A 26,282-nucleotide genomic window follows, 5' to 3' on the forward strand; every position below is an offset into this window, starting at 1 on the left:
CTCAACACTGTCTGGCGTAAGGGCAGGGGTGGAGGGCTTCCACTCGGGCCCCGCAACTAAGGAGCCTTACGATGGATGATTTAACCCCTTCATTGGAATTATAACACATTTTCATAAACACACACACCTGACGGTGCCACAGCTGGTAGCGAGTCTCCTCGGAGAGTCACTGAGGCCTCCAATAGTATAACACCAACAACACGATAAATGCACAGCAACAATACTCGAAACCAATTAGCAGCCATGGCAAATCACATGAACTAAATCAATATTTTCTAAAAGACTCAACGGATTGCCTCGAGCATCTTTCTGATGTAACATATGCATTCCTTAGGGTCACAACAGACTGCTCTAAGGCCCTTGAATTATATGCACAAAAAGTCAAAGAAATAACATTAGGAGGGTTGAAACGGGAGTAATTTGATTTCTAAATGACCAGGGTGTAGCTTATTATGCTCAGCCCACAGAGAGCAGCAGGTAAGGGGAGTGAACAGCAATACATGTCCTGTCCAGCAGCCATCTTACCTTTTCCATAAAGGCTACTGTGAGCAGTTAGACCATAGAGATCCTGTATTTTATATAGCTATATGGATCTCTATGAGTTGGGCTACCTAAAGCCATCTTACCTTTTCCATATACTGTGAGCAATTGGACTCTTGCAGTAAATTGGAAGCTTCCTGTTTGTAATACTCTCCCGTTTTCGTCAGAAATGGCCCTTCGAAGATTTCCTGATAAAACTGAAACACAATAAAAGAGTGTGAGCTGCATAGCGAGTTTAGAGAACACACAGAGTGCACAAACTGTACACACATGCATAGGCATGGACATGGCTACAGTAGTCGATCATGATCTACTGGTCAATCTCCAAACATTTCAAACATTTCTCCTACTTTCTCAATTTGTCTTGCGCTGTTGGCAGTTGCGTGCGGGTAGGCAAAGTGTTCCCATTTTGAAAGATTTAATGTGTTAGGTACAAACTCCGCCTACCCGGATGGCACGGAGAGCATATCAAGTGCACCTATAGGCCTACCGCTGGCCAATCGGATAGTTTAGATTATCGTGTCTCCCTGCAGCTTCCTCAAATTCACACCAAAGTTGATCTTGTGAGATGTCAAAAGGTTTAAAACCATGACTAGAGAAAGACTGTCAACGAATACAGCAAAGAGATGCTGTTTTTACGAGTGAGTTTATGTTCAAGTTTTTATTCAACACGTTTATATGCCATGAAATGCGCTTTTCCTTTCTTCAATTCACACTACAATGAGAACTGCAGCTAATAGAGGAACATGAATTTTTGCATGAGGCAATGAGACTCCAGTTTTGCCATCAGCTGAAACTCTCCTTTTTGGTCAGTCTCAGCGGAGGGAGGGAGAGCAGAGGAACGGTGAGAGACTGCTCTCCACATCCCTCCACTGAGACTGACCATCAGATGCAGACACCATCATCCCAGTAAAAACAAAACATGTATTTCAATGTATGCTCCCTCAGCTGTGCCTCACAAGCAATACAACAATTGATCAATTCATTACCGGCGAGATCAAAAACCTTGTTTTTTTTTTTTTTTTTCAATTGTCCGAGAAGAACATTGCCTGGGCAATTCAAGCATAGCCAACATGCGGTGATAATGTATTGGACCTATAGCCTAGGCTACTACACAAACCATCAAACACATCCTCTGACCAGTTATCTCCACTCAAGCCATGAACTGAGTCTCTCCATCGTCTGAGAACGTCACTTTCATGGATACCATTTAACATCTGTGTCCAGTATGAAAGAAGTTAAAGGTAGTTTTGTGAGCTAACGTTAACTAGTGTGGAATGTTGTGCCACTCCTCTTCACTGGCTGTGCGAAGTTTCTGGAAATCAGCGGGAACTGGAACACACTGCTATATACGTTGATCCAGAGCATCTCAAACGTGCTCAATGGGTGACATGTCTGGCGAGTATGCAGGCAATGGAAGAACTGAGACGTTTTCAGCTTCCAGGAATTGTGTCCAGATCCTTGTGAAATGGGACCATGCATTATAATGCTGAAACATGAGGTGATGGCGGCAGATGAATGGCACGACAATGGGCCTCAGAATCTCGTCACGATATCTCTGTGCATTGAAATTGACATTGATTAAATGCAATTGTGGTCGTTGTCCGTAGCTTATACCTGCCCATACCATAAACCAACAGACACCATGGGGCACTCTGTTCACAACGTTGACATCAGAAAACCACTCGCCCATACAGCGTCATACACGACTGCCCGGTACAGTTGAAACCAGAATTAATCTGTGAAGTGCATACCTCTCCAGCGGCAATCGAAGGTCAGCATTCCCCAAATGAATTCGGTTACGACGCCAAACTGAAGTCAGGTCAAGATGCTGGTTAGGACCACGAGCACGCAGATTAGCTTCCCTGAGACGGTTTCTGAGTTTGTAGCGTAATTCTAAGATTGTGCAAACCCACAGTTTCATCAGCTGTCCGGGTGGCTGGTCTCAGACGATCCCTCAGATGAAGTCGGATGTGGAGGTCCTGGGCTGGTGTGACTACACACCGTCTGCGGTTTTGAGGCCGGCTTGATGTACTGCCAAATTCTCTAAAACGACGTTGGAGGCGGTTTATGGTAGAGAAAGGAACATTAAATCCTATGGCAATCATTCTGGTGGACATTCCTGCTGTCAGCATGTTAATTGCACGCTCCCTCAAAACTTCAGACATCCATGGCATTGTGTTGTGTGACAAAACTGCACATTTGACAGTGGCCTTTTATTGTCCCCAGCACAAGGTGCACCTGTGTAATGGTCATGCTGCTTAATCAGCTTCTTGACATCCCACTAACAGCGATGTAAACACATTTCTGCAAAAACTTTTAGAAAATACACTTTTTGTGCTTATGGAGAATATTTCAGCTCATGAAACATGGGACCAAAACTTTACTTGTTGTGTTTATATATTTTTTAGTGTACATTACCATTGAAGTTATTGCATCACAATACCAGGCAGCCATTGCGAGAGCACCCAGGAGTTTACTAGCCTGGTTGCCATCTCTATTCAGCTATTACATTCCACTCGTCACTCCTGTCATTTGCCAAAGAAATAGGCCTTTCGGCAATCTTCAAATATGAACATTCTATCATTAATGAGCTCGAGATCAGAGGATTTTATCCTGATTCGATAACCCTCACAGCTATCATCCAATCACAATGTTTATGCAAAATAGACTGATCAGAAATCAACTTAATACATTTGATTGGAAAAATTAGGCATTCTGGAGCAATACATTTCATTGTAAACAAACATTGGGTGCGGAGGATTCACATTGTTTCAATACTTGTTTTTTAAGTATGTCAAAGTTGAGAACCCTGACTCGCATAGGTATGTGGTGCCAAATTGGACCAGAACATCTACTGCTTTCTCAGTCAGGCAGGAGACCGCTTCCTGCTGTAGATGAGCAACCCATAACTGTGTGAGTGTGTTTGCCTCAAAAAGCATCTTGCTTCAATCAGGCTATACCAGTTCAGTTCAAACGTATTATACCAGTTCAACAAAACGTATTATTGTATTTTAACAGTTCCAACCTAGACTTGTTTTCAACAATAATTTCTACAGTAAGATGTACAGTAGGCCTGGTCATTTTTCATCTTCATCTGTACTGTTGCTAGGGTTGCACTATCAGTAGCTAGCTTGCTTTGGCGAATGTTAGCTATTAGCTGTGTACAAGGCCAGGGGATTGTTTGAAAGAGATACTGACATTTACTACTATGAGAGTTAGTTAGTACTTCCTTATTTCCGCTTATCATCAACTGTTATAAAATGACAACAATGCCTTGCTAGCTGACTAACTCACTGTCGAAGCACTGTTTCCTGAAGCATTCTGCCCTGTTCTGAAAGAACTCCCTGGGTTTACCATCATGCTGTGGATGTTTGTCCCTTTGCAGAAAAGGACGTGTCATTTTATTAATTTGTTTGTTATGAGAGACTCATTACTTCCCCATACAAAACACATTGTGGGCGCTCCTCGTTATAAGTTTATATGAAAGAGAGAGAAACTCATCGCTGTATATGCGTTTCATGACAATTGAGCTCAGTCAGAACTTGTGGCTAGCATGAGTCCATTTCATGACAGCGGTGAGTGATGGCGAGTGGGAATAACAAGACAGTGGCTTGAATGACAGCGCTGCATTGTGTGTGTGTTGCGGAGCGATCTTCAAGAAAACTGCAGAAAAAAAGATCAGGTAAACCGCAAAGCAAACTAAGCAGAGACGGCTGCTAAGCAGAGACGGCTACTGAGAGCACTGAACAGAGAGAGCGCAGATGCACTTGGCCATATCAATTCCAGTAATTAATTCAATAATAATAAATATACTGTGACCCACTTTGGATAGCGACCCGTACTTTAAGAAAGGCTGTATTAAAGTAACGATGGACTGTAATTTCTCTTTGCTTATTTGAGCTGTTCTTTCCATAATATGGACTTGATCTTTTACCAAATAGGGCATTCTTCTGTATACCACACCGACCTTGTCACAACACAACTGATTGGCTAAAATGAATTAAGAAGGAAAGAAACTCCACAAACTTTTAAGAAGGCACATTGAAATGTTAATTGAAATCCATTCCAGGTGACTACCTCATGAAGCTGGTTGATATAATGCCAAGTGTGTGCAAAGCTGTCATCAAGGCAAAGAGTGGCTACTTTGAAGAATCTCAAATATAAAATTATTTTGATTTGTCTAACACTTTTTTTGCTTACTACATGATTCCATGTGTTATTGTTATTTCATAGTTTTGATGTCTTCACCATTATTCTACAGTGTAGACAATAGTAAAAATAAAGAAAAACCCTTGAATGAGTAGGTGTGTCCAACATTTTTACACACACACACACACACACACACACACACACACACACACACACACACACACACACACACACAGTGGGGCAAAAAAGTATTTAGTCAGTCACCAATTGTGCAAGTTCTCCCACTTAAAAAGATGAGAGGCCTGTAATTTTCATCATAGGTACACTTCAACTATGACAGACAAAATGAGAAAAGAAATCCTGAAAATCACATTGTAGGATTTTTATTGAATAAATTTGCAAATTATGGTGGAAAATAAGTATTTGGTCAATAACAAAAGTTTCTCAATACTTTGTTATATACCCTTTGTTGGCCATGACAGAGGTCAAGCCTTTTCTGTAAGTCTTCACAAGGTTTTCACACACTGTTGCTGGTATTTTGGCCCATTCCTCCATGCAGATCTCCTCTAGAGCAGTGACGTTTTGGGGCTGTTGCTGCGCAACAGGGACTTTCAACTGCCTCCAAAGATTTTCTATGGGGTTGAGATTTGGAGACTGGCTAGGCCACTCCAGGACCTTGAAATGCTTCTTACGAAGCCACTCCTTCGTTGCCCGGGCGGTGTGTCCTTGCTGATGGAAGGAGGTTTTTCACTCAAAATCTCACGATACATGGCCCCATTCATTCTTTCCTTTACACGGATAAGTCATCCTGGTCCCTTTGCAGAAAAACAGCCCCAAAGCATGATGTTTCCACCCCCATGCTTCACAGTAGGTATGGTGTTCTTTGGCTGCAACTCAGCATTCTTTGTCCTTCAAACATGACGAGTTGTGTTTTTACCAAAAAGTTATATTTTGGTTTCATCTGACCATATGACATTCTCCCAATCTTCTTTTGGATCATCCAAATGCTCTCTAGCAATCTTCAGACGGGCCTGGACATGTACTGGCTTAAGCAAGGGGGACACGTCTGGCACTGCAGGATTTGAGTCCCTGGCGGCATAGTGTGTTACTGATGGTAGGCTTTGTTACTTTGGTCCCAGCTCTCTGCAGGTCATTCACTAGGTCCCCCCGTGTGGTTCTGGGATTTTTGCTCACCGTTCTTGTGAGCCCCAGATCGAGGGAGATTATCAGTGGTCTTGTATGTCTTCCATTTCCTAATAATTGCTCCCACAGTTGATTTCTTCAAACCAAGCTGCTTACCTATTGCAGATTCATTCTTCCCAGCCTGGTGCAGGTCTACAATTTTGTTTCTTGTGTTCTTTGACAGCTCTTTGGTCTTGGCCATAGTGGAGTTTGGAGTGTGACTGTTTGAGGTTGTGGACAGGTGTCTTTTATACTGATAACAAATTCAAACAGGTGCCATTAATACAGGTAACGAGTGGAGGACAGAGGAGCCTCTTAAAGAATAAATCTTTCTTGTTTGTAGGTGACCAAATACTTATTTTCCACCATAATTTGCAAATAAATTCATTAAAAATCCTACAATGTGATTTTACGGATTTTTTTGTATGGTACAAGCAACTTGTCTGTCATAGTTGAAGTGTACCTATGATGAAAATTACAGGCCTCTCATCTTTTTAAGTGGGAGAACTTGCACAATTGGTGGCTGACTAAATACTTTTTTGCCCCACTGTATATACATACATACATTAGGCCTGGCTTGCAGTCGGCGTTCCAATTCATCCCAAAGGTGTTCGACGGGGTTGAGGTCAAAAACACCTGCTCTTTTAATGACAGACTGACCAGGTGAAAGCTAAGATCCCTTATTGATGTCACTTGTTAAATCCACTTCAATCACTGTAGATGAAGGGCAGAAGATAGGATAAAGAAGGATATTTAAACCTTGAGGCAATTGAGAATGTGTGCCATTCAGAGGGTGAATGGGCAGGACAAAATATTTAAGTGCCTTTGAACAGGGTATGATAGTTGGTGCCAGGTGCAACGGTATGTGTGCTGCAGCGTTTTTCACGCTCAACAGTTTGGATTCAAATAATGCAGCTCAAGCTTTATTTTTTCATCTGTCAGGAAGAATTACAACAAGTACGGCAGAGATGGCAAAATAGCCTCAGGGACTGTTCTTAACCACTGCCTTTTCATACGCTTTTCAGCACCTGTGGCCTCACCCAGGTGGGTGCTACATGTTCTGCAATGGAGGGCCAGTACCTACAGAGGAGCGGGTCCTATGGAGGAACTGACCGTCGGGGAAGCAGATGTGGTGCATTGGTGAAGCAACTTATTTTTTTCTCTCTCTGCTTGTACCATCAACGCACCAACGCTCTGCAGAAGTTACCAATCTTAACTCCCAGCCTTTCATCTGAAGCCAAATGGAGACATTCAACCTCCATCTCTACCATCTCAATTTAAAAGGTGCTGTTTGTTTTGCTTCCTATGCACTTTTAGATTATTTTCTGAAAAAGTTAAATAAATTATTATTATTAGATTCCAACAGAGCACAGCTGCTTACCTTCAGAGGAAACTTTTTCTTGTACTGTTCAACATGAACAAAGGAGTTGATAACCCCATGGATTACTTTCTGATTTGGGTCTTCGCCACACCGGTCACTGGAAGAGAAGAACACAAGCTCTATTAGTGATACTATTTCTGTTGAGCATTAACCTGTGCCTAGCTAGAAAATGTAAATAAAAGAGTAAAAGGTGACTTGTGGTTTTAAATGACATATCAAAGCAGCCTAACAGTAACCCTGAACTGTATTAGCCTGCTATAACACAGTAATAGGTACTGTCAGAACAGAGCGAATGTTCATCCTTTACCTTCACAGACACAAATCCAGAGATCAAGTCATTATGACAATCACAAGCCGCTAAATAGGAGCACTGGACATTTTAGACCTACAGTGCATTCAGTCCTGAGCGCTCTGGAGCAGGTTTTCATCAAGGATTTCTCTGTACTTTGCTCCATTCATCTTTTCCTCAAGCCTGACGAGTCTCCCAGTCCCTGTCGCTGAAAAACAACCCCACAGCATGATGATGCCACCACCATGCTTCACTGTAGGGATAGTGCCAGGTTTCCTCCAGGTGTGACTCTTCGCAATCAGGCTAGGTCTGAGAGTCTTTAGGCAAAGTCCAAGCAGGCTGTCATGTGCCTTTAACTAAGGAGTGGCTTCCGTCTGAACACTCTACCACAAAGGCCTGATTGGCAGGGTTGGTTATCCTTCTGAAAGGTTCTCCCATCTCCACAGAGGAACTCTGGAGCTTGGGTTCTTGGTCACCTCCCTGACTAAGGCCCTTCTCCGATTGCTCCGTTTGGCCGGGCGGCCAGCTCTAGGAAGAGGCTTGGTGGTTCTAAACTTCTTCCATTTAAGAATGATGGAGGGCACTGTTTTCTTAGGGACCTTGAATGCTGCAGACATTTTTTTGTACCCTTCCCCAGATCTGTGCCTCGACACAATCCTGTCTCGGAGCATTCTAAAAAAAACAGTTTTGGCTTTGTCATTATGGGGTACAGATTGATGCGGGATTTTTTTTTAAATCTATTTAGAATAAGGCTGCAACTATGATTGCAAAATTCCAGAAACTTTCAATAAATTCCTTTGTTTTTCCAGATATCCTGGTTAGAGGAATCCAGATTTCCTGCTCATTCGTACCTGATTCCGAGAATCCTCCAACCAGGGATTTCGGGAAAAGCAGGGAATTAATTGAAAGTTCCCGGAATTTTGCAAACCTAGCTGCAACGTAACAAAATGTGGAAAAATTCAAGGGCTCTGCATACTTATCGAATGCACTGTACTTCAAGCATTTCTTCTCCCAGGCTAGCCCTGCTGAATCCTACTGTACATAAACCATGAACCATGAATATAAACCATGAACCAACTTTTTGATTTCGTTCAGCAGCATCCGGATCAGGACAGCTTGCAGTGGCTCGATCATCAGCTTCCTCCACATGTCAAGTGCTAGCTGAAATGACAAAGTGGGGAGAATTGTATGAGCACATTTTCATGACTCTCCTGTGAGGATCCAAAGGATCAGGTTACAGTGTATCAGCTCTACAGAACTATCTCTCTCCCGCAGAGAGAGGAGGAATGGATGTGGGGATTTTATGACACCTCACACCCATCAAATTGTAAGGCAGCAGATGATTTATTTCTTCTCTAGCATGGACAATTGGAATTTCTTTGTGTGCCTTATGAAGAATTTACAGCCCAAAACTAGAACATTAAACCATGGACACGGGGACACTATATTTCATCCTCCAAATGCTGGTAATAATGAGAGGTGGAATATGGAAAATGTATATTTCTATTTTGTGATGTCATTAAAAGTTAAATGAAAATGTTATGGCAAACACTAAGTTGAAGCGTTTTCATAATGTGTATATGATGTTTACATTCTTTAAGTTGTGTAGAAAATATCCAGATTAAAGAGAATGTTTTTGTGATGATTAGACAGTGATTGAAAATGTCTATCAATATCATAGTATATTGTGATACCTTGTCTCGTAACTACAGTGGTTGCTCCTTTAAAAGATGTGTCACCTTGCGGGCTGCTGCAGCATTCTGTGACACGTTATGAAATTGTCAGACAAGTTAGTGTTAGTTTGACCACCAGAGGGCATCTTTGAGAAGCATTTATAGTCTTCCATATTGGCATTATCAGAGAATTTAAAACCTTTTTTGTAATAACATAGTATATGGGATTGATTTTAAGAAATTTGGCTTAATTCATTTGATTAATATTATGGTGTTTCTATTCCGAGAAAAACAAAAAATGAAACCCTCAGGGTTTCCGTTAGGATGGAATGGAAAATATGGCATTGTACAATGTGACGGTCGGGAGTAGGCTACAGCATAAGAGGATTGGAGGATTCTAAATTTCTGTAAATCAGTGACATTTATTCCCATAGTAATTTGTTATGGAACCATAACTAAATCAACATCTGCATTTTGAAAGAGTATTTTTGTCATTAATTTATTAACGAAAGCATAATGATGCTGATGAAGAAATACAGTACTGTACAGTATACTGTACAGTACATTCCTTTACATTTGGATAATAAAGTATTTAAAGCATTTTGAAGATAAGCCACCTGCATTTGTTTATTAGGCTACTGTGCAGTCTGACAAGTAAACTTGGCCTACAGTACATACAGTATAATACATGGGAAAGTGCTTAAATCCTTACATAAGGGAGAGCAGGCTATGTTTGTACTACAAAATGCAGGTACGCGGGAGGCCGGGGTTCAATTCCCTGGCGGGAGGAAGGAGTAGGCTGTCCTTGTAAATAATAATTTGTTCTAAACCGATTCCATATGTGTTATTTCATTGCTGTGATGTCTTCACTATTATTCTACAATGTAGAAAATAGTAAAAATATAGAAAAATCCTGGAATGAGTATGTGTGTCCAAACATTTGACTGGTACTTGCTTAATGATTTTGATTAATATTATGGTGTTTATATTCCATAAAAAATGAAAAACCCTCTGTACAACGTGACGGTGGCAGTACAGTACTGGGCTATTTAGCTAAATAATCCCTGTGTTGTGAGGGCAGGGCACACGGGAGACCGGGGTTCAATTCCCCGACGGTGAGGAAGGAGTAGGCGGTCCTTGTAAATAAAAATTTGTTCTTAACTGACTTGCCTAGTTAAATTCAATCTGGAGTGCCTGGATCATACATTTAGAGCATTTGTAAATTCAGACCGCACACTGGACACTCGGGGCAAGGAGTAGGGTTGATTTGAGCGTTCTGGCCTTACAACGGCAGTCAAGCACCTAAGCTAACGTTGGGTAGCTTGCTAGCTACTTCCAGACACAAATGAGACCACTCTAACCATTTTACTAGCCCTAGCAGAGCTGGTTAGGCAGTTTTTGTGTTAACCTGAGAGTTGGTGACTAACTGTGCTGCTGGAAACAATTTTTGTGTCTTTTTGTGGAGAGCAAAACTTTTTTATTTTCAATCAAAAATAATTGTTTTGAAAGCAACTTTTTTACTTTGAATAAAAAAAGATTTTCTGATTTAATTTTGCTATCAACCACCTTCCATTTTGGCCATTTTTTGAGTGTCAGTTTGGCTACAACCAATACTGTTCAACCTTACTTTCCAACACAAAGGAAGTCATAGCGGACACCTACGAAGGACTGTGTGATGATGGCATGTCAGGTAAGCAGCACTGGGCGTTCTTCATGTCACGCCCTGGCCTTAGTCTTTGTTTTCTTTATTATTTTGGTTAGGTCAGGTTGTGACATGGGGGATTTATGTATTTTGTCTTGTCTAGGGGGTTTTGAAGATTTATGGGGTTGTTCTAGGTGTTTATGTAAGTCTATGGTTGCCTGGATTGGTTCTCAATCAGAGGCAGGTGTTTATCGTTGTCTCTGATTGGGAACCATATTTAGGCAGCCATATTCTTTGGGTATTTTGTGGGTGATTGTTTCCTGTGTCTGTGCCACACGGGACTGTTTCGTTGCCAGTTCACTTTGCTATTTTGTATACGTGTTCATGTTCAGTTTTTCACATTAAAAACCATGGACACATACCACGCTGCATATTGGTCCGATCCTTGTTTCACCTCTTCAGAGGAAGAGGAGGAAATCTGCCGAGACACTGTCAAACTTCTACATAGCTAGTAGTTAGCACCTACGATTCAGTGTCGGTCATTTGCTTCATAGTCGATATATAATCATATTTCATGACAGTGTAACGGTTAACTTTTTTTTACAGAAGGATGAAAGAACACAATATGTCTGTCAGGGAATGCTATTCTGATATGTCAGATGAAGAGTTAGACCAGAAAGTCAGGGACATTAACTTCTTTGGGGTAGGGGGCAGTATTGGGAATTTTGGATGGAAAACGTGCCCAAATTAAGCTGCTTGCTATTCAGTCGTAAAAGCAAGAATATGCATATAATTAGTAGATTTGGATAGAAAACACTCTGAAGTTTCTAAAACTGTTTGAATGATGTCTGTGAGTATAACAGAACTCATTTGGCAGGCAGAAACCTGAGAAACAATCCAACCAAGAAGCTTGAAATCTGAGGTTTGTAGTTTTTCAACTCAGCCCCTATTGAAGATACAGTGGGATATTAGTTATGTTTATCTTCCTAAGGCTTCCACTAGATGTCAACAGTATTTAGAAACTGTTTTGAGGATTCTACTCTAAAGGAGGGGCTCATAAGAGCTCTTTGAGTGAGTGGTCTGGCAGAGTGCCACAGCCTCGGTTTGGCACGCTCACGTGAAAGGTAGCTACGTTCCACTTCATTTGTACAGACAAAGGAATTGTCCTGTTGGAATATTATTGAAGACATATGTTAAAAACACCCTAAAGATTGATTCTAAACATTGTTTGACAAGTTGCTACGGACCGTAACAGAACTTTTTTAAACTTTTCGTCTGAAACTAGTGAACGCGCTTGGTGAGTTTAGATTGTGTACTGAACGCGCCAACAAAAGGAGCTATTTTGACATAAATGATGGACATTATCGAACAGAACAAGCACTTATTGTGGACCAGGGATTCATGGGAGTGCATTCTGACGAAGACAACACTATTTACCAAGAGAGTTCATCTATATTTTTTGTAGATGTCTATTTTACCACCACAAACTGATACTGGCACTACGACCGCACTCAACGAGCTGTATAAGGCCATAAGCAAATAAGAAAATGCTCATCCAGGGGAGGCGCTCCTAGTGGACGGGGACTTTAATGCAGTTAAACTTACAGCTCTACCAGCATGTTACATGTGCAAACAAATGAATACAAACTCAAGCTCTCGATCGCCCTCCATTTGGCAAATCTGTCCATAACTCTAACCTCCTGATTCCTGCTTACAAGCAAAAACTAAAGCAGGAAGTAAAAGTGACTCAAGCAGTCAGATGACGCAGATGCTACGCTACAGGACTGTTTTGCTAAAACAGACTGTAAAATGTTTCTGGATTCTTCCGATGGCATTGAACAGTACACCACATCAGTCACAGGCTTCATCAATAAGTGCATCGATGACGTCATTGCAAATTGGGGGATTTTCACACCTACAGTAGCCGGGCTGTGAAGAGTCTATTGTCCTAATAGGAAACATTGTTGGCATGATGGGATATACACCAGATACAGTACTACAGTGAAAAACAAGAGTTTGAAAACCTGTTTTCAAAATGCCTCCAGCTGTCCATCACTACTGTAAATAAAAACACAGCATCTTGTTTACATTCTTTATTGGAACCACAATGTCACAAATAAGTTGTGTCTACCTTTCCAATTACTTTTAGAGTTTGGGATTTACAAATGTGCGCTTTCATGTCATTTTTAGTAAGTAATATGCTCCAGTCCAGTTACAGCTTGTTCTGATCAAGTAGAAACAAAAAAATAAGTGTATTTTGGGGGATAAGTGTATTTTTTGGGGGTGTGTGTGTGCAGGACAGAGGAATAGCAATTCTTACACTATTGTTCAGGAGGAATGGAAAATTGCATGTCAATTCATAAACCATGTGCCATCGCAAAATCTCTATATGGCTCTTCGCCAATAATTACATTTAGAGGATTGGAGGATTCTAAATTGTTTGTTTAAAAAAAAAAACGATATTTTGAGGATGATTACGTTTTCAAGGACATCCCGGCTGGCCAATTCCTCCCCTAACCAGGACGACACTGGGCCAATTGTGCGTCGCCTCATGGGTCTCCTGGTCGCAGCCAGCACGGGTATTGAACCAGCATCTGTAGCAACAATGCAGTGTCTTAGACCGCTGCGCCAATCGGGAGGCCCCATCCACAAAGATTTTAACGCGGCTCAATTGATTTGCACAAAGTGTCAAAATACAGAGAGGTGCTGGCAAGAGTCTATTGTTCTGCTAATAGCCCATAATGTCTTGACATGCGCACGAGATGGTGGTAATCCAGGTAATCCAGTTCAGGATAACCAAAACATTTCTTTATTAAAGACGATCAGAAGGAATGTTGGTACTTATTTATTTAGAGGCTATATGACTGCACCATCAACATGATTATTTAGCAGACATCACTTGCTTATATTCAGTCAAAACATATATTTTAAGAATATGGAATATAATTGAACATTTTAATTTATCTTCGTAAGTAATACTGATGAGTAGTAACAAAAAAAAGTGCATTTTTCCAGGTGTGCACATGTAGTACAGAGGAATAGCAATTCTTACACTATTGTCATAAATTCAATCACCTTCTTCATCCTCATCAATCAGTTCATTGAAATTCAATTTTGAAGTTGTGCATAATTATCAGTTTCTATTTGGTTTATGTCTCCCATTCATTGTCAGGTAGAGACACAGTAGCGCCTTGGGACCCAAAAGCATGATCAGTGCTCTAACTCCCCCTTGCGCTGGTCTGGAGCAATGAAGCAGTGAAGCAGGTTACCGTACTAAACCACAAATTACCTCTAAATCCCACAGCATAATCTCAAAACTTTTAGTTGAGCAACCACTGTACACTGTTCTCTCTGCTAGTGCACGGCAAGCGGTACAGGAGCGCCAAGTCTAGGTCCAAAAGGCTTCTTAACAGCTTCTAGCCCCAAGCCATAATAAGACTCCTGAACAGCTGATAAAATTGCATTGTCCCACTACTGCTACTCCTGTTTATTATCCATGCATAGTCACTTTACCTCTACCTACACGCACATATTACCTCAATTACCTCCACTAACTGGTGCCCCCGCACATTGACTCTGTACCGGTACCCCCTGTATATAGGCTCGCTACTGTCATTTTAATGTTGGGCTTTAATATCTTTTTTTCATTTATACATTTTTTACTTGAGTTTATTTGAGTAAATACTTTAACACTTATATTTCTTAAAATTGCATTGTTGGTTAAGGGCTGTTGTATTCGGCGCATGTGACAAATACAATTTGATTTGAAACTGATATATTGTGACATTTGTACTGGATAACTGAGATTGTTTTTTATTTTATTTTTATTTCACCTTTATTTAACCAGGTAGGCAAGTTGAGAACAAGTTCTCATTTACAATTGAGTCCTGGCCAAGATAAAGCAAAGCAGTTCGACAGATACAACGACACAGAGTTACACATGGAGTAAAACAAACATACAGTCAATAATACAGTATAAACAAGTCTATATACAATGTGAGCAAATGAGGTGAGAAGGGAGGTAAAGGCAAAAAAGGCCATGGTGGCAAAGTAAATACAATATAGCAAGTAAAACACTGGAATGGTAGTTTTGCAATGGAAGAATGTGCCAAGTAGAAATAAAAATAATGGGGTGCAAAGGAGCAAAATAAATTAATTAATTAAATACAGTTAGGAAAGAGGTAGTTGTTTGGGCTAAATTATAGGTGGGCTATGTACAGGTGCAGTAATCTGTGAGCTGCTCTGACAGTTGGTGCTTAAAGCTAGTGAGGGAGATAAGTGTTTCCAGTTTCAGAGATTTTTGTATTTCGTTCCAGTCATTGGCAGCAGAGAACTGGAAGGAGAGGCGGCCAAAGAAAGAATTGGTTTTGGGGGTGACTAGAGAGATATACCTGCTGGAGCGTGTGCTACAGGTGGGAGATGCTATGGTGACCAGCGAGCTGAGATAAGGGGGGACTTTACCTAGCAGGGTCTTGTAGATGACATGGAGCCAGTGGGTTTGGCGACGAGTATGAAGCGAGGGCCAGCCAACGAGAGCGTACAGGTCGCAATGGTGGGTAGTATATGGGGCTTTGGTGACAAAACGGATTGCACTGTGATAGACTGCATCCAATTTGTTGAGTAGGGTATTGGAGGCTATTTTGTAAATGACATCACCAAAGTCGAGGATTGGTAGGATGGTCAGGTTTACAAGGGTATGTTTGGCAGCATGAGTGAAGGATGCTTTGTTGAGAAATAGGAAGCCAATTCTAGATTTAACTTTGGATTGGAGATGTTTGATATGGGTCTGGAAGGAGAGTTTACAGTCTAACCAGACACCTAAGTATTTGTAGTTGTCCACGTATTCTAAGTCAGAGCCGTCCAGAGTAGTGATGTTGGACAGGCGGGTAGGTGCAGGTAGCGATCGGTTGAAGAGCATGCATTTAGTTTTACTTGTATTTAAGAGCAATTGGAGGCCACGGAAGGAGAGTTGTATGGCATTGAAGCTTGCCTGGAGGGTTGTTAACACAGTGTCCAAAGAAGGGCCAGAAGTATACAGAATGGTGTCGTCTGCGTAGAGGTGGATCAGAGACTCACCAGCAGCAAGAGCGACCTCATTGATGTACACAGAGAAGAGAGTCGGTCCAAGAATTGAACCCTGTGGCACCCCCATAGAGACTGCCAGAGGTCCGGACAGCAGACCCTCCGATTTGACACACTGAACTCTATCAGAGAAGTAGTTGGTGAACCAGGCGAGGCAATCATTTGAGAAACCAAGGCTGTCGAGTCTGCCGATGAGGATGTGGTGATTGACAGAGTCGAAAGCCTTGGCCAGATCAATGAATACGGCTGCACAGTAATGTCTCTTATCGATGGCGGTTAAGATATCGTTTAGGACCTTGAGCGTGGCTGAGGTGCACCCATGACCAGCTCTGAAACCAGATTGCATAGCAGAGAAGGTATGGTGAGATTCGAAATGGTCGGTAATCTGTTTGTTGACTTGGCTTTCGAAGACCTTAGAGAGGCATGGTAGGATAGATATAGGTCTGTAGCAGTTTGGGTCAAGAGTGTCCCCCCCTTTGAAGAGGGGGATGACCGCAGCTGCTTTCCAATCTTTGGGAATCTCAGACGACACGAAAGAGAGGTTGAACAGGCTAGTAATAGGGGTGGCAACAATTTCGGCAGATAATTTTAGAAAGAAAGGATCCAGATTGTCTAACCCGGCTGATTTGTAGGGGTCCAGATTTTGCAGCTCTTTCAGAACATCAGCTGAACGGATTTGGGAGAAGGAGAAATGGGTAAGGCTTGGGCGAGTTGCTGTTGGGGGTGCAGTGCTGTTGACCGGGGTAGGAGTAGCCAGGTGGAAAGCATGGCCAGCCGTAGAAAAATGCTTATTGAAATTCTCAATTATGGTGGATTTATCAGTGGTGACAGTGTTTCCTATCTTCAGCGCAGTGGGCAGCTGGGAGGAGGTGTTCTTATTCTCCATGGACTTTACAGTGTCCCAGAACTTTTTTGAGTTAGTGTTGCATGAAGCAAATTTCTGCATGAAAAAGCTAGCCTTGGCTTTTCTAACTGCCTGTGTATAATGGTTTCTAGCTTCCCTGAACAGCTGCATATCACGGGGGCTGTTCGATGCTAATGCAGAACGCCATAGGATGTTTTTGTGTTGGTTAAGGGCAGTCAGGTCTGGGGAGAACCAAGGGCTATATCTGTTCCTGGTTCTAAATTTCTTGAATGGGGCATGTTTATTTAAGATGGTTAGGAAGGCCTTTTTTTTAAATATCCAGGCATCCTCTACTGACGGGATGAGATCAATATCCTTCCAGGATACCCCGGCCAGGTCGATTAGAAAGGCCTGCTCGCTGAAGTGTTTCAGGGAGCGTTTTACAGTGATGAGTGGAGGTCGTTTGACCGCTGACCCATTACGGATGCAGGCAATGAGGCAGTGATCGCTGAGATCTTGGTTGAAGACAGCAGAGGTGTATTTAGAGGGGAAGTTGGTTAGGATGATATCTATGAGGGTGCCCGTGTTTAAGGCTTTGGGGAGGTAGGTACCTGGTAGGTTCATTGATAATTTGTGTGAGATTGAGGGCATCAAGTTTAGATTGTAGGATGGCTGGGGTGTTAAGCATGTTCCAGTTTAGGTCGCCTAGCAGCACGAGCTCTGAAGATAGATGGGGGGCAATCAGTTCACATATGGTGTCCAGAGCACAGCTGGGGGCAGAGGGTGGTCTATAGCAGGCGGCAACGGTGAAAGACTTGTTTTTAGAGTGGTGGATTTTTAAAAGTAGAAGTTCAAATTGTTTGGGTACAGACCTGGATAGTAGGACAGAACTCTGCAGGCTATCTTTGCAGTAGATTGCAACACCGCCCCCTTTGGCAGTTCTATCTTGTCTGAAAATGTTGTAGTTTGGAATTAAAATTTCAGAATTTTTGGTGGTCTTCCTAAGCCAGGATTCAGACACAGCTAGAACATCCGGGTTGGCAGAGTGTGCTAAAGCAGTGAATAGAACAAACTTAGGGAGGAGGCTTCTAATGTTAACATGCATGAAACCAAGGCTATTACGGTTACAGAAGTCGTCAAAAGAGTGGGGAATAGGAGTGGAGCGAGGCACTGCAGGGCCTGGATTCACCTCTACATCGCCAGAGGAACATAGGAGGAGTAGAATAAGGGTGCGGCTAAAAGCAATAAGAATTGGTCGTCTAGAACGTCTGGAACAGAGAGTAAAAGGTTTCTGGGGGCGATAAAATAGCATCAAGGTATAATGTACAGACAAAGGTATGGTAGGATGTGAATACAGTGGAGGTAAACCTAGGTATTGAGTGATGACGAGAGAGATATTGTCTCTAGAAACATCATTGAAACCAGGAGATGTCATTGCATGTGTGGGTGGTGGAACTAATAGGTTGGATAAGGGCAAGTAATGAGATATGATTGGAGACTTACCTCTCCTATCTCCATAAGTGGTTCGTTCATGTCAACCCCTCCGTAGCCATACTGCAAGTCTGCCTCTGTCAGTTTGTTCTTCTTGATGAACTGTGTGTTGAGGTACCTATATTAGAGAGAAGGGAGAGAAAGAGCATTACACAACATATATGCCTGAAGGCTGTGATCAGACTGATCTGACCCGGGCTCTATCTACATTCTACATGACAAGTTGTTTTCACAGCTGTGCTGTCTATTTGACATTAGCAGGACAGACAGTGATGAGAAGAGATATGAACTCAAGTTCATATATACAAAATCCTGGGACGACAACATGCTAAATGACTCTTAAAAAATGGTTGAAAGGAGCTTCTTGTAAGAAATGCTGATTATCCAAAGCTGTCACTGTGGTGTGAGTTAATTTCCCAAAACATCTGCCAATGTGACATATGAAATATCTGTAAATATCTAAAAGCGGCAGTGTTCTTTACACATGGTGCCAATCTCAGACTATATCAGAAATTAGAATTGGCTGAGGGATAAGTGCCAGCTACCCAATAGCAGTACATTTGGATCGGTTTGGGATCCCCTCATATATTAAACATTTGAACCGGGACCGATGCGTATCGGTGAATCGTTACATCCCTCTAAAACACCTCAACTTTTGACTACTGATGCATCCTCCAGTGTCGAACTGCATGTAACTGTGTTGACAGTCATTGATCTACAAGCCATTTTGTCTCATCAAACTGCCCGCTGTGCCCAGCTTCACAAGTTAGGCAGCTTGTTCCTGATCTTGCACATCTGTGCGGCACATTCAGCATTCAAATGCTAAAATGGCTTGCTAAAATTACACTGTATTAGTTGAGTGGCAACCGAAGTAATTTGCATATATGCGCTATTGAAAATGTTGTTTTACTGGAACAAAAGTAAGCTATTGGAGACAACTCTCCTCTGGCTATACTTGCTCAAAGGGGCTTGCAATAGATTTTAATTTGTTTGTTCTGGTTCACCATCAGCAATAGTTTTGGTAGTTTTGCTTTAAACAATCAGTGTATTTGGTCTTTTTTTTATATATATAGGGTAAAGTTGATAATTTCATATGGAGGACAGCAATAACTTTTGTGAGGCGCCAAAACAAGAGGAAAAGAAAAGACACTCAGGAAAAACTTAAAACCATTTGATTTTGAGATGGGAGTCAAATCCAAAATTGTGCTATGTATTCATTGGTTATGTCATAGTTAGATTGTAAATTATAAATATTGAAACATTACTAGCTCAAATACAATCTGCAAAAATGACAAGTTAATTAGTGGGTGATAGTGATTTCAGAACCAAAGTGGGGGGACAATACAATAAACAAAGGCTAGTTTGCCCCCCACCGCCCCAATCTGATAGTCGTGTGGTAGATGCCTCTCTCTTATGGCTAAGCTCAGGTGCCGACAAAGTGCGCGCACGGACGCACACACAAGTCAGCTCAGACAGATCCAGCTCGGAGAGGCCCAGCTCATGAGCTATATCAGCAGCAGACTTTTAGTTAGAATGGAAAATTAATGTATAAATGTTAGCGCATCGAATCTCTCTCTAATCAAACCAAATTAATACGTATCGAATCACCGAGACAGAAAAAGATGCACATCCCTAACATTACCTGTACAAGCAATCCATGTAATCTGCTCCCTTGCTGTACTCCTCCCAGTATCTGTGGTACATCACTAAAACCTTCTCCTCAGACTCCAGAACTTTCTGAAATTACAGATTAGAGACCCAATATCAGTTTATTACCTTGACACTTCAATGACAAGCAGACAACAAATACAACTATTAGGCTATCCGAAGCTGAGCAATGGGAAATTAGTCAATTGTGTGAAAATGGCATTATGAACTAACATTCAGTAGATAACAGATCTAATATATTTTCCCCAAATGATGAAACGTATTTACCTTGTACAACTGTCTGACATGGTTCTCCAAGAATACCTTGGTCTCTGTGTACAATCTTTCACCCAAAGGCTCTGGGTATGCAACACACAAGGCATAGATGTCACTGATTTTAGAGTAAAGGAGTCCAACACATTTATCTGTAACACTGAGGAAAAAAATCATGCAGACAATTTATTTTCTACTGGAAAATCATTAAGTGAACTTGAGAATTTCCTAAAGTTAAACCTTAAAGGGATACTTTGGGATATGTACTTCCACAGAGTCAGATTAACTTGTGGATACCGTGTTTAGGTCTCTGTGTCCAGTATGAAGGAACTTGGAGGACATTTTGCAAGCCGATGCTAACTAATGTTAGTGCAATGGCTGGAAGTCTATGGGTATGTGCTAGCAGATACCCATAGACCTCCGGCCATTGCGCTAATACTAGTTAGCATTGGCTTGCAAAACTACCTCTAACATTCTTTATACTGTACACCAACCGCTTTTCCAACCACAATTTAATGCAAGTAACCATATCACCAACCATATCGTATAAAAAAAATCACGACAGCTGTGATGGAAACAGGAAGTTTTGGTGTAATTTGTTCATCCGACATGGTGTGATCTTTTTGTGACGGGAAATTAATTATGCAGGAAATGGCAGTGGAAACGCCTTTATGCACAAATATTGATATAATAACCACCATATTAAAGCAAATTTGGAGTCTTGCGATGATATGGTTTGTGGTCCTCCTCCTACAACTCTGGAAACCATGCAGTTTATTAGGCTACGGATTAAATAAATTATGGTGAACTTCAAAGGGTAGTGAAAGTGCACGGTGATCTTGCTCCTTCTATCCAATAAATACCGAGGGTCTCATTCTGGTGACATGATTGATTATTGACCGCAGTTTGACAAATACTCTCGCTCTTATCCATAATAATCTAATGTAGACTAGAGACCCCGAACAGCCTGCCGGCACTGTATCTGTGAGCTGTTGGTTAGAGTGCAGGTGCCAAGACCAGAGTAGGTACATTTGCTATTTAAGGCAAATGTTTGTGACAAAACTATCGGCTGAGTTTAAAATGCGATGGAAACACATTGAACTTTAGATTTTTATTTGGTATATGAAAACGTAACCGAAAAAGTACATTTTTGTGTGCACTACACCATCATGCAATGATTTTTGTCCGCAACAAGTCCATTTGGTGGAAACATACCACTGGTGGGAAAATGCACATATTTTATTTATGGGGATTCTAGAACATTCACATTAAAATCTGTCAGCAATTGGGATGGAAACCTAGTTAAAGACATAAAAATGGTATCCACAAGTTCATCTGAGTCTGGGGAAGATAAAGTAGATAAAGGGCCTCATTGCCCAAAACCTGAAGTATCCCTTTAATGGCTTGACTATGTAAGCACAGATCCGTGGCATTTTAGCCTATTAAATCAATGGCCAACTAAACCACAAAACACAGAAAGTTCAGAAACTCATAAAAACTATTTTTCTAAAGAGCTGAAACAAGGTAGGATACGAAAATCTGTCGTTCCATGTGGCCCTCTCCACATAATCAAGCATCACCACAGCCTTGATTGTCGTCAGTAGCTTGTTCCATGTTTCATCAAAGTCCACCACCCGCGGCTTCAAGGACATCGTACGGCTTCTTCTTCAGGCTGATGTAAAGAGGTAAAAACAGCATGGTTATTGGTGTAATTGGACAGTACTGGAATATTGGAGCAAAGTGTTTAGAATTATAAATGCAAATTATTCATGTATGGATGTTGAATCAAGTAATACACTATGCCAAATGTAATCAATCCAACTACAAATGGGAATGATCTTTCCTCTTCAGGTTTGATAAACTGTTACACAATGTCTCAATAATTAAACAATACTTGGGCATACAGATTATTTAAAAATACAGATTATTAAAACAAATAATCATCATTTACTGATCTGCCTGTACCATAACTCTAACTCTGATTATAAATTCGCAATTACAATCTCAAACACGATGTTGTGATAACAAGATTATGACTTATTCATTTGTCAAATGACAGTTTCAGATGGGTTCATAACCTAACTAAAAGACATCTCAAAATGTAAAAATGTGCAGGGGATGATAAATACTACTGTATCTCCTACTCAATATAGTGAAAGCACAAGTTATCACGATCATGTGAGATTGAACGTTACCCCAAAATACAATTACACCTCAACATACAAACAATCCTGCTAATAGCTAGCTAGAAGGTTATAAAATGGAATGTTCCACCCTTGTTCACGGGCGGTTGCTAGCAACCTAACGTAGCTTAAGTTAGTTGACAGTGTAAACAATCCAATCGCCAAAATATTAGTCATGCTACCCAAATCAAATATAGCTAGTTAGCGATTTGCTAACAATATGCAGTCATTCGTTGCATTAACGTTAAGTTGAACTGTCACGGGTAACAGGGTGAGTCTAATGCCAACGTTATAAATCTTGCAGGATATCTACAAGAAGGCCTGGCTAGCTGTCTAGCTACTGTAGCTAGTTAGCAACTATCAATTTCATTCGTCATTCAAACAAGCAAGCTAAAGTTAGATAGCTTGTCAGTTTTGGAGAATATTGCAGCATGCTGCATACATATTTACCTTACTCACTGAAGTCACGAACAGTCATATTTTTCTCGAACAATGTTACACATTTACTAACTAACCATGCTAGGATGAGGAAGAAGCAACAACATAGCTAGGTAATAGTAGTAGCTAGCTTTGAGATCCAGTTAGCTAGAGCTAGGCACTTAATTCTAGCTAGTAGCGACCGATTTGGGGTAGCTAGGTAAACACGTTTACAACGTCAAATGGAGATTTTCTGTATATACATACCTCTAATAAATATATATACGTGTTATTAAAAAGTCAAGTTTCTCCGCTGTCACAAGCTTGATCTCTCACTTACAGCACTTCCATTTCCATACCTTATGGAATATACCATTGTATCAGCTGTAGGTGTACTGTAATGGAGTCGTTAAGGATGTAGTAGTCATGAGCATTCAGTATACTCATATTCGACAAATTAAATTTGTACCGTGCACAATTAAAATATTAATAACCAACAAAAGTCACAATTACCGACGGCGTCGATTCAAAGACTTATCAGAACAACATTGTAAAGTAAGACCCCTATTTTGTAATGGTGTCGGCGAAAACTACGGGTACCCGTTTGGGAGCTGTGGTAGAGCAAAGAGTCCTTTATGAAAACTAGAACGTAAACGTTTCCTTCATCCATATAAATACAAACTGTGATGTAGAAATACTAAGAGATATGCAGTATTATTCGTGTGATTGGAACGGTTAAGAAACAGTGTACTTAAAAAGTAGTGTATCATTCAAGTGGACTTGATTATTGACTGTTACACTGTAAATGTATTTACAGTGCTATTAATATTCAATCAAATCAAATCAAATTTTATTTGTCACATACACATGGTTAGCAGATGTTAATGCGAGTGTAGCGAAATGCTTGTGCTTCTAGTTCCGACAATGCAGTGATAACCAACAAGTAATCTAACTAACAATTCCAAAACTACTGTCTTATACACAGTGTAAGGGGATAAAGAATATGTACATAAGGATATATGAATGAGTGATGGTACAGAGCAGCATACAGTAGATGGTATCGAGTACAGTATATACATATGAGATGAGTATGTAGACAAAGTAAACAAAGTGGCATAGTTAAAGTGGCTAGTGATACATGTATTACATAAGGATGCAGTCGATGATGTAGAGTACAGTATATACGTATGCATATGAGATGAATAATGTAGGGTAAGTAACATTATATAAGGTAGCATTGTTTAAAGTGGCTAGTGATATATTTACATCATTTCCCATCAATTCCCATTATTAAAGTGGCTGGAGTTGGGTCAGTGTCAATGACAGTGTGTTGGCAGCAGCCACTCAATGTTAGTGGTGGCTGTTTAACAGTCTGATGGCCTTGAGATAGAATCTGTTTTTCAGTCTCTCGGTCCCAGCTTTGATGCACCTGTACTGACCTCGCCTTCTGGATGATAGCGGGGTGAACAGGCAGTGGTTCGGGTGGTTGATGTCCTTGATGATCTTTATGGCCTTCCTGTAACATCGGGTGGTGTAGGTGTCCTGGAGGGCAGGTAGTTTGCCCCCGGTGATGCGTTGTGCAGACCTCACTACCCTCTGGAGAGCCTTACGGTTGAGGGCGGAGCAGTTGCCGTACCAGGCGGTGATACAGCCCGCCAGGATGCTCTCGATTGTGCATCTGTAGAAGTTTGTGAGTGCTTTTGGTGACAAGCCGAATTTCTTCAGCCTCCTGAGGTTGAAGAGACGCTGCTGCGCCTTCTTCACGACGCTGTCAGTGTGAGTGGACCAATTCAGTTTGTCTGTGATGTGTATGCCGAGGAACTTAAAACTTGCTACCCTCTCCACGACTGTTCCATCGATGTGGATAGGGGGGTGTTCCCTCTGCTGTTTCCTGAAGTCCACAATCATCTCCTTAGTTTTGTTGACGTTGAGTGTGAGGTTATTTTCCTGACACCACACTCCGAGGGCCCTCACCTCCTCCCTGTAGGCCGTCTCGTCGTTGTTGGTAATCAAGCCTACCACTGTTGTGTCGTCCGCAAACTTGATGATTGAGTTGGAGGCATGCGTGGCCACGCAGTCGTGGGTGAACAGGGAGTACAGGAGAGGGCTCAGAACGCACCCTTGTGGGGCCCCCGTGTTGAGGATCAGCGGGGAGGAGATGTTGTTGCCTACCCTCACCACCTGGGGGCGGCCCGTCGGGAAGTCCAGTACCCAGTTGCACAGGGCGGGGTCGAGACCCAGGGTCTCGAGCTTGATGACGAGCTTGGAGGGTACTATGGTGTTGAATGCCGAGCTGTAGTCGATGAACAGCATTCTCACATAGGTATTCCTCTTGTCCAGGTGGGTTAGGGCAGTGTGCAGTGTGGTTGAGATTGCATCGTCTGTGGACCTATTTGGGCGGTAAAGCAAATTGGAGTGGGTCTAGGGTGTCAGGTAGGGTGGAGGTGATATGGTCCTTGACTAGTCTCTCAAAGCACTTCATGATGACGGAAGTGAGTGCTACGGGGCGGTAGTCGTTTAGCTCAGTTACCTTAGCTTTCTTGGGAACAGGAACAATGGTGGCCCTCTTGAAGCATGTGGGAACAGCAGACTGGTATAGGGATTGATTGAATATGTCCGTAAACACACCGGCCAGCTGGTCTGCGCATGCTCTGAGGGCGTGGCTGGGGATGCCGTCTGGGCCTGCAGCCTTGCGAGGGTTAACACGTTTAAATGTCTTACTCACCTCGGCTGCAGTGAAGGAGAGACCGCATGTTTTCGTTGCAGGCAGTGTCAGTGGCACTGTATTGTTCTCAAAGCGGGCAAAAAAGTTATTTAGTCTGCCTGGGAGCAAGACATCCTGGTCCGTGACTGGGCTGGGTTTCTTCTTGTAGTCCGTGATTGACTGTAGACCCTGCCACATGCCTCTTGTGTCTGAGCCATTGAATTGAGATTCCACTTTGTCTCTGTACTGGCGCTTAGCTTGTTTAATAGCCTTGCGGAGGGAATAGCTGCATTGTTTATATTCTGTCATGTTTCCGGTCACCTTGCCCTGATTAAAAGCAGTGGTTCGCGCTTTCAGTTTCACGCGAATGCTGCCATCAATCCATGGTTTCTGGTTAGGGAATGTTTTTATCGTTGCTATGGGAACGACATCTTCGACGCACGTTCTAATGAACTCGCACACCGAATCAGCGTATTCGTCAATATTTTTATCTGACGCAATACGAAACATGTCCCAGTCCACGTGATGGAAGCAGTCTTGGAGTGTGGAGTCAGCTTGGTCTGACCAGCGTTGGACAGACCTCAGCGTGGGAGCCTCTTGTTTTAGTTTCTGCCTGTAGGCATGGATCAGCAAAATGGAGTCATGGTCAGCTTTTCCGAAAGGGGGGCGGGGCAGGGCCTTATATGCGTTGCGGAAGTTAGAGTAACAATGATCCAAGGTTTTATCACCCCTGGTTGCGCAATCGATATGCTGATAAAATTTAGGGAGTCTTGTTTTCAGAT

General features: G+C 41.9%; 1 protein-coding gene across 5 annotated transcripts in view; it reads right to left on the reverse strand.

Annotated features, from left to right (window-relative positions):
- The window catches only part of LOC115130462 (cullin-2), a 42,877-nt gene extending 19,706 nt beyond the window's left edge, over positions 1-23,171 (reverse strand). For 4 of the 5 annotated variants that reach the window (XM_029661638.2, XM_029661635.2, XM_029661637.2 and 1 more), the window contains exons 1-8: positions 23,064-23,171; positions 21,730-21,868; positions 20,212-20,314; positions 19,919-20,013; positions 18,289-18,394; positions 8,623-8,705; positions 7,256-7,352; positions 627-737 (exon numbers count right to left, since the gene is read on the reverse strand). In XM_029661638.2, the coding sequence (XP_029517498.1) occupies positions 627-737; positions 7,256-7,352; positions 8,623-8,705; positions 18,289-18,394; positions 19,919-20,013; positions 20,212-20,314; positions 21,730-21,848 (714 nt within the window). In that variant the 5' untranslated portion in view covers positions 21,849-21,868; positions 23,064-23,171. Of the gene's footprint in view, positions 1-626; positions 738-7,255; positions 7,353-8,622; positions 8,706-18,288; positions 18,395-19,918; positions 20,014-20,211; positions 20,315-21,729; positions 21,869-22,829; positions 23,016-23,063 lie in introns of those variants that run through there. The other variant, XM_029661633.2, reaches the window with a different exon arrangement.
- Positions 23,172-26,282: the final 3,111 nt, after the last annotated feature.

This window comes from Oncorhynchus nerka, linkage group LG6 (genome assembly GCF_034236695.1).
Source record: "Oncorhynchus nerka isolate Pitt River linkage group LG6, Oner_Uvic_2.0, whole genome shotgun sequence".
Taxonomy (NCBI): domain Eukaryota; kingdom Metazoa; phylum Chordata; class Actinopteri; order Salmoniformes; family Salmonidae; genus Oncorhynchus; species Oncorhynchus nerka.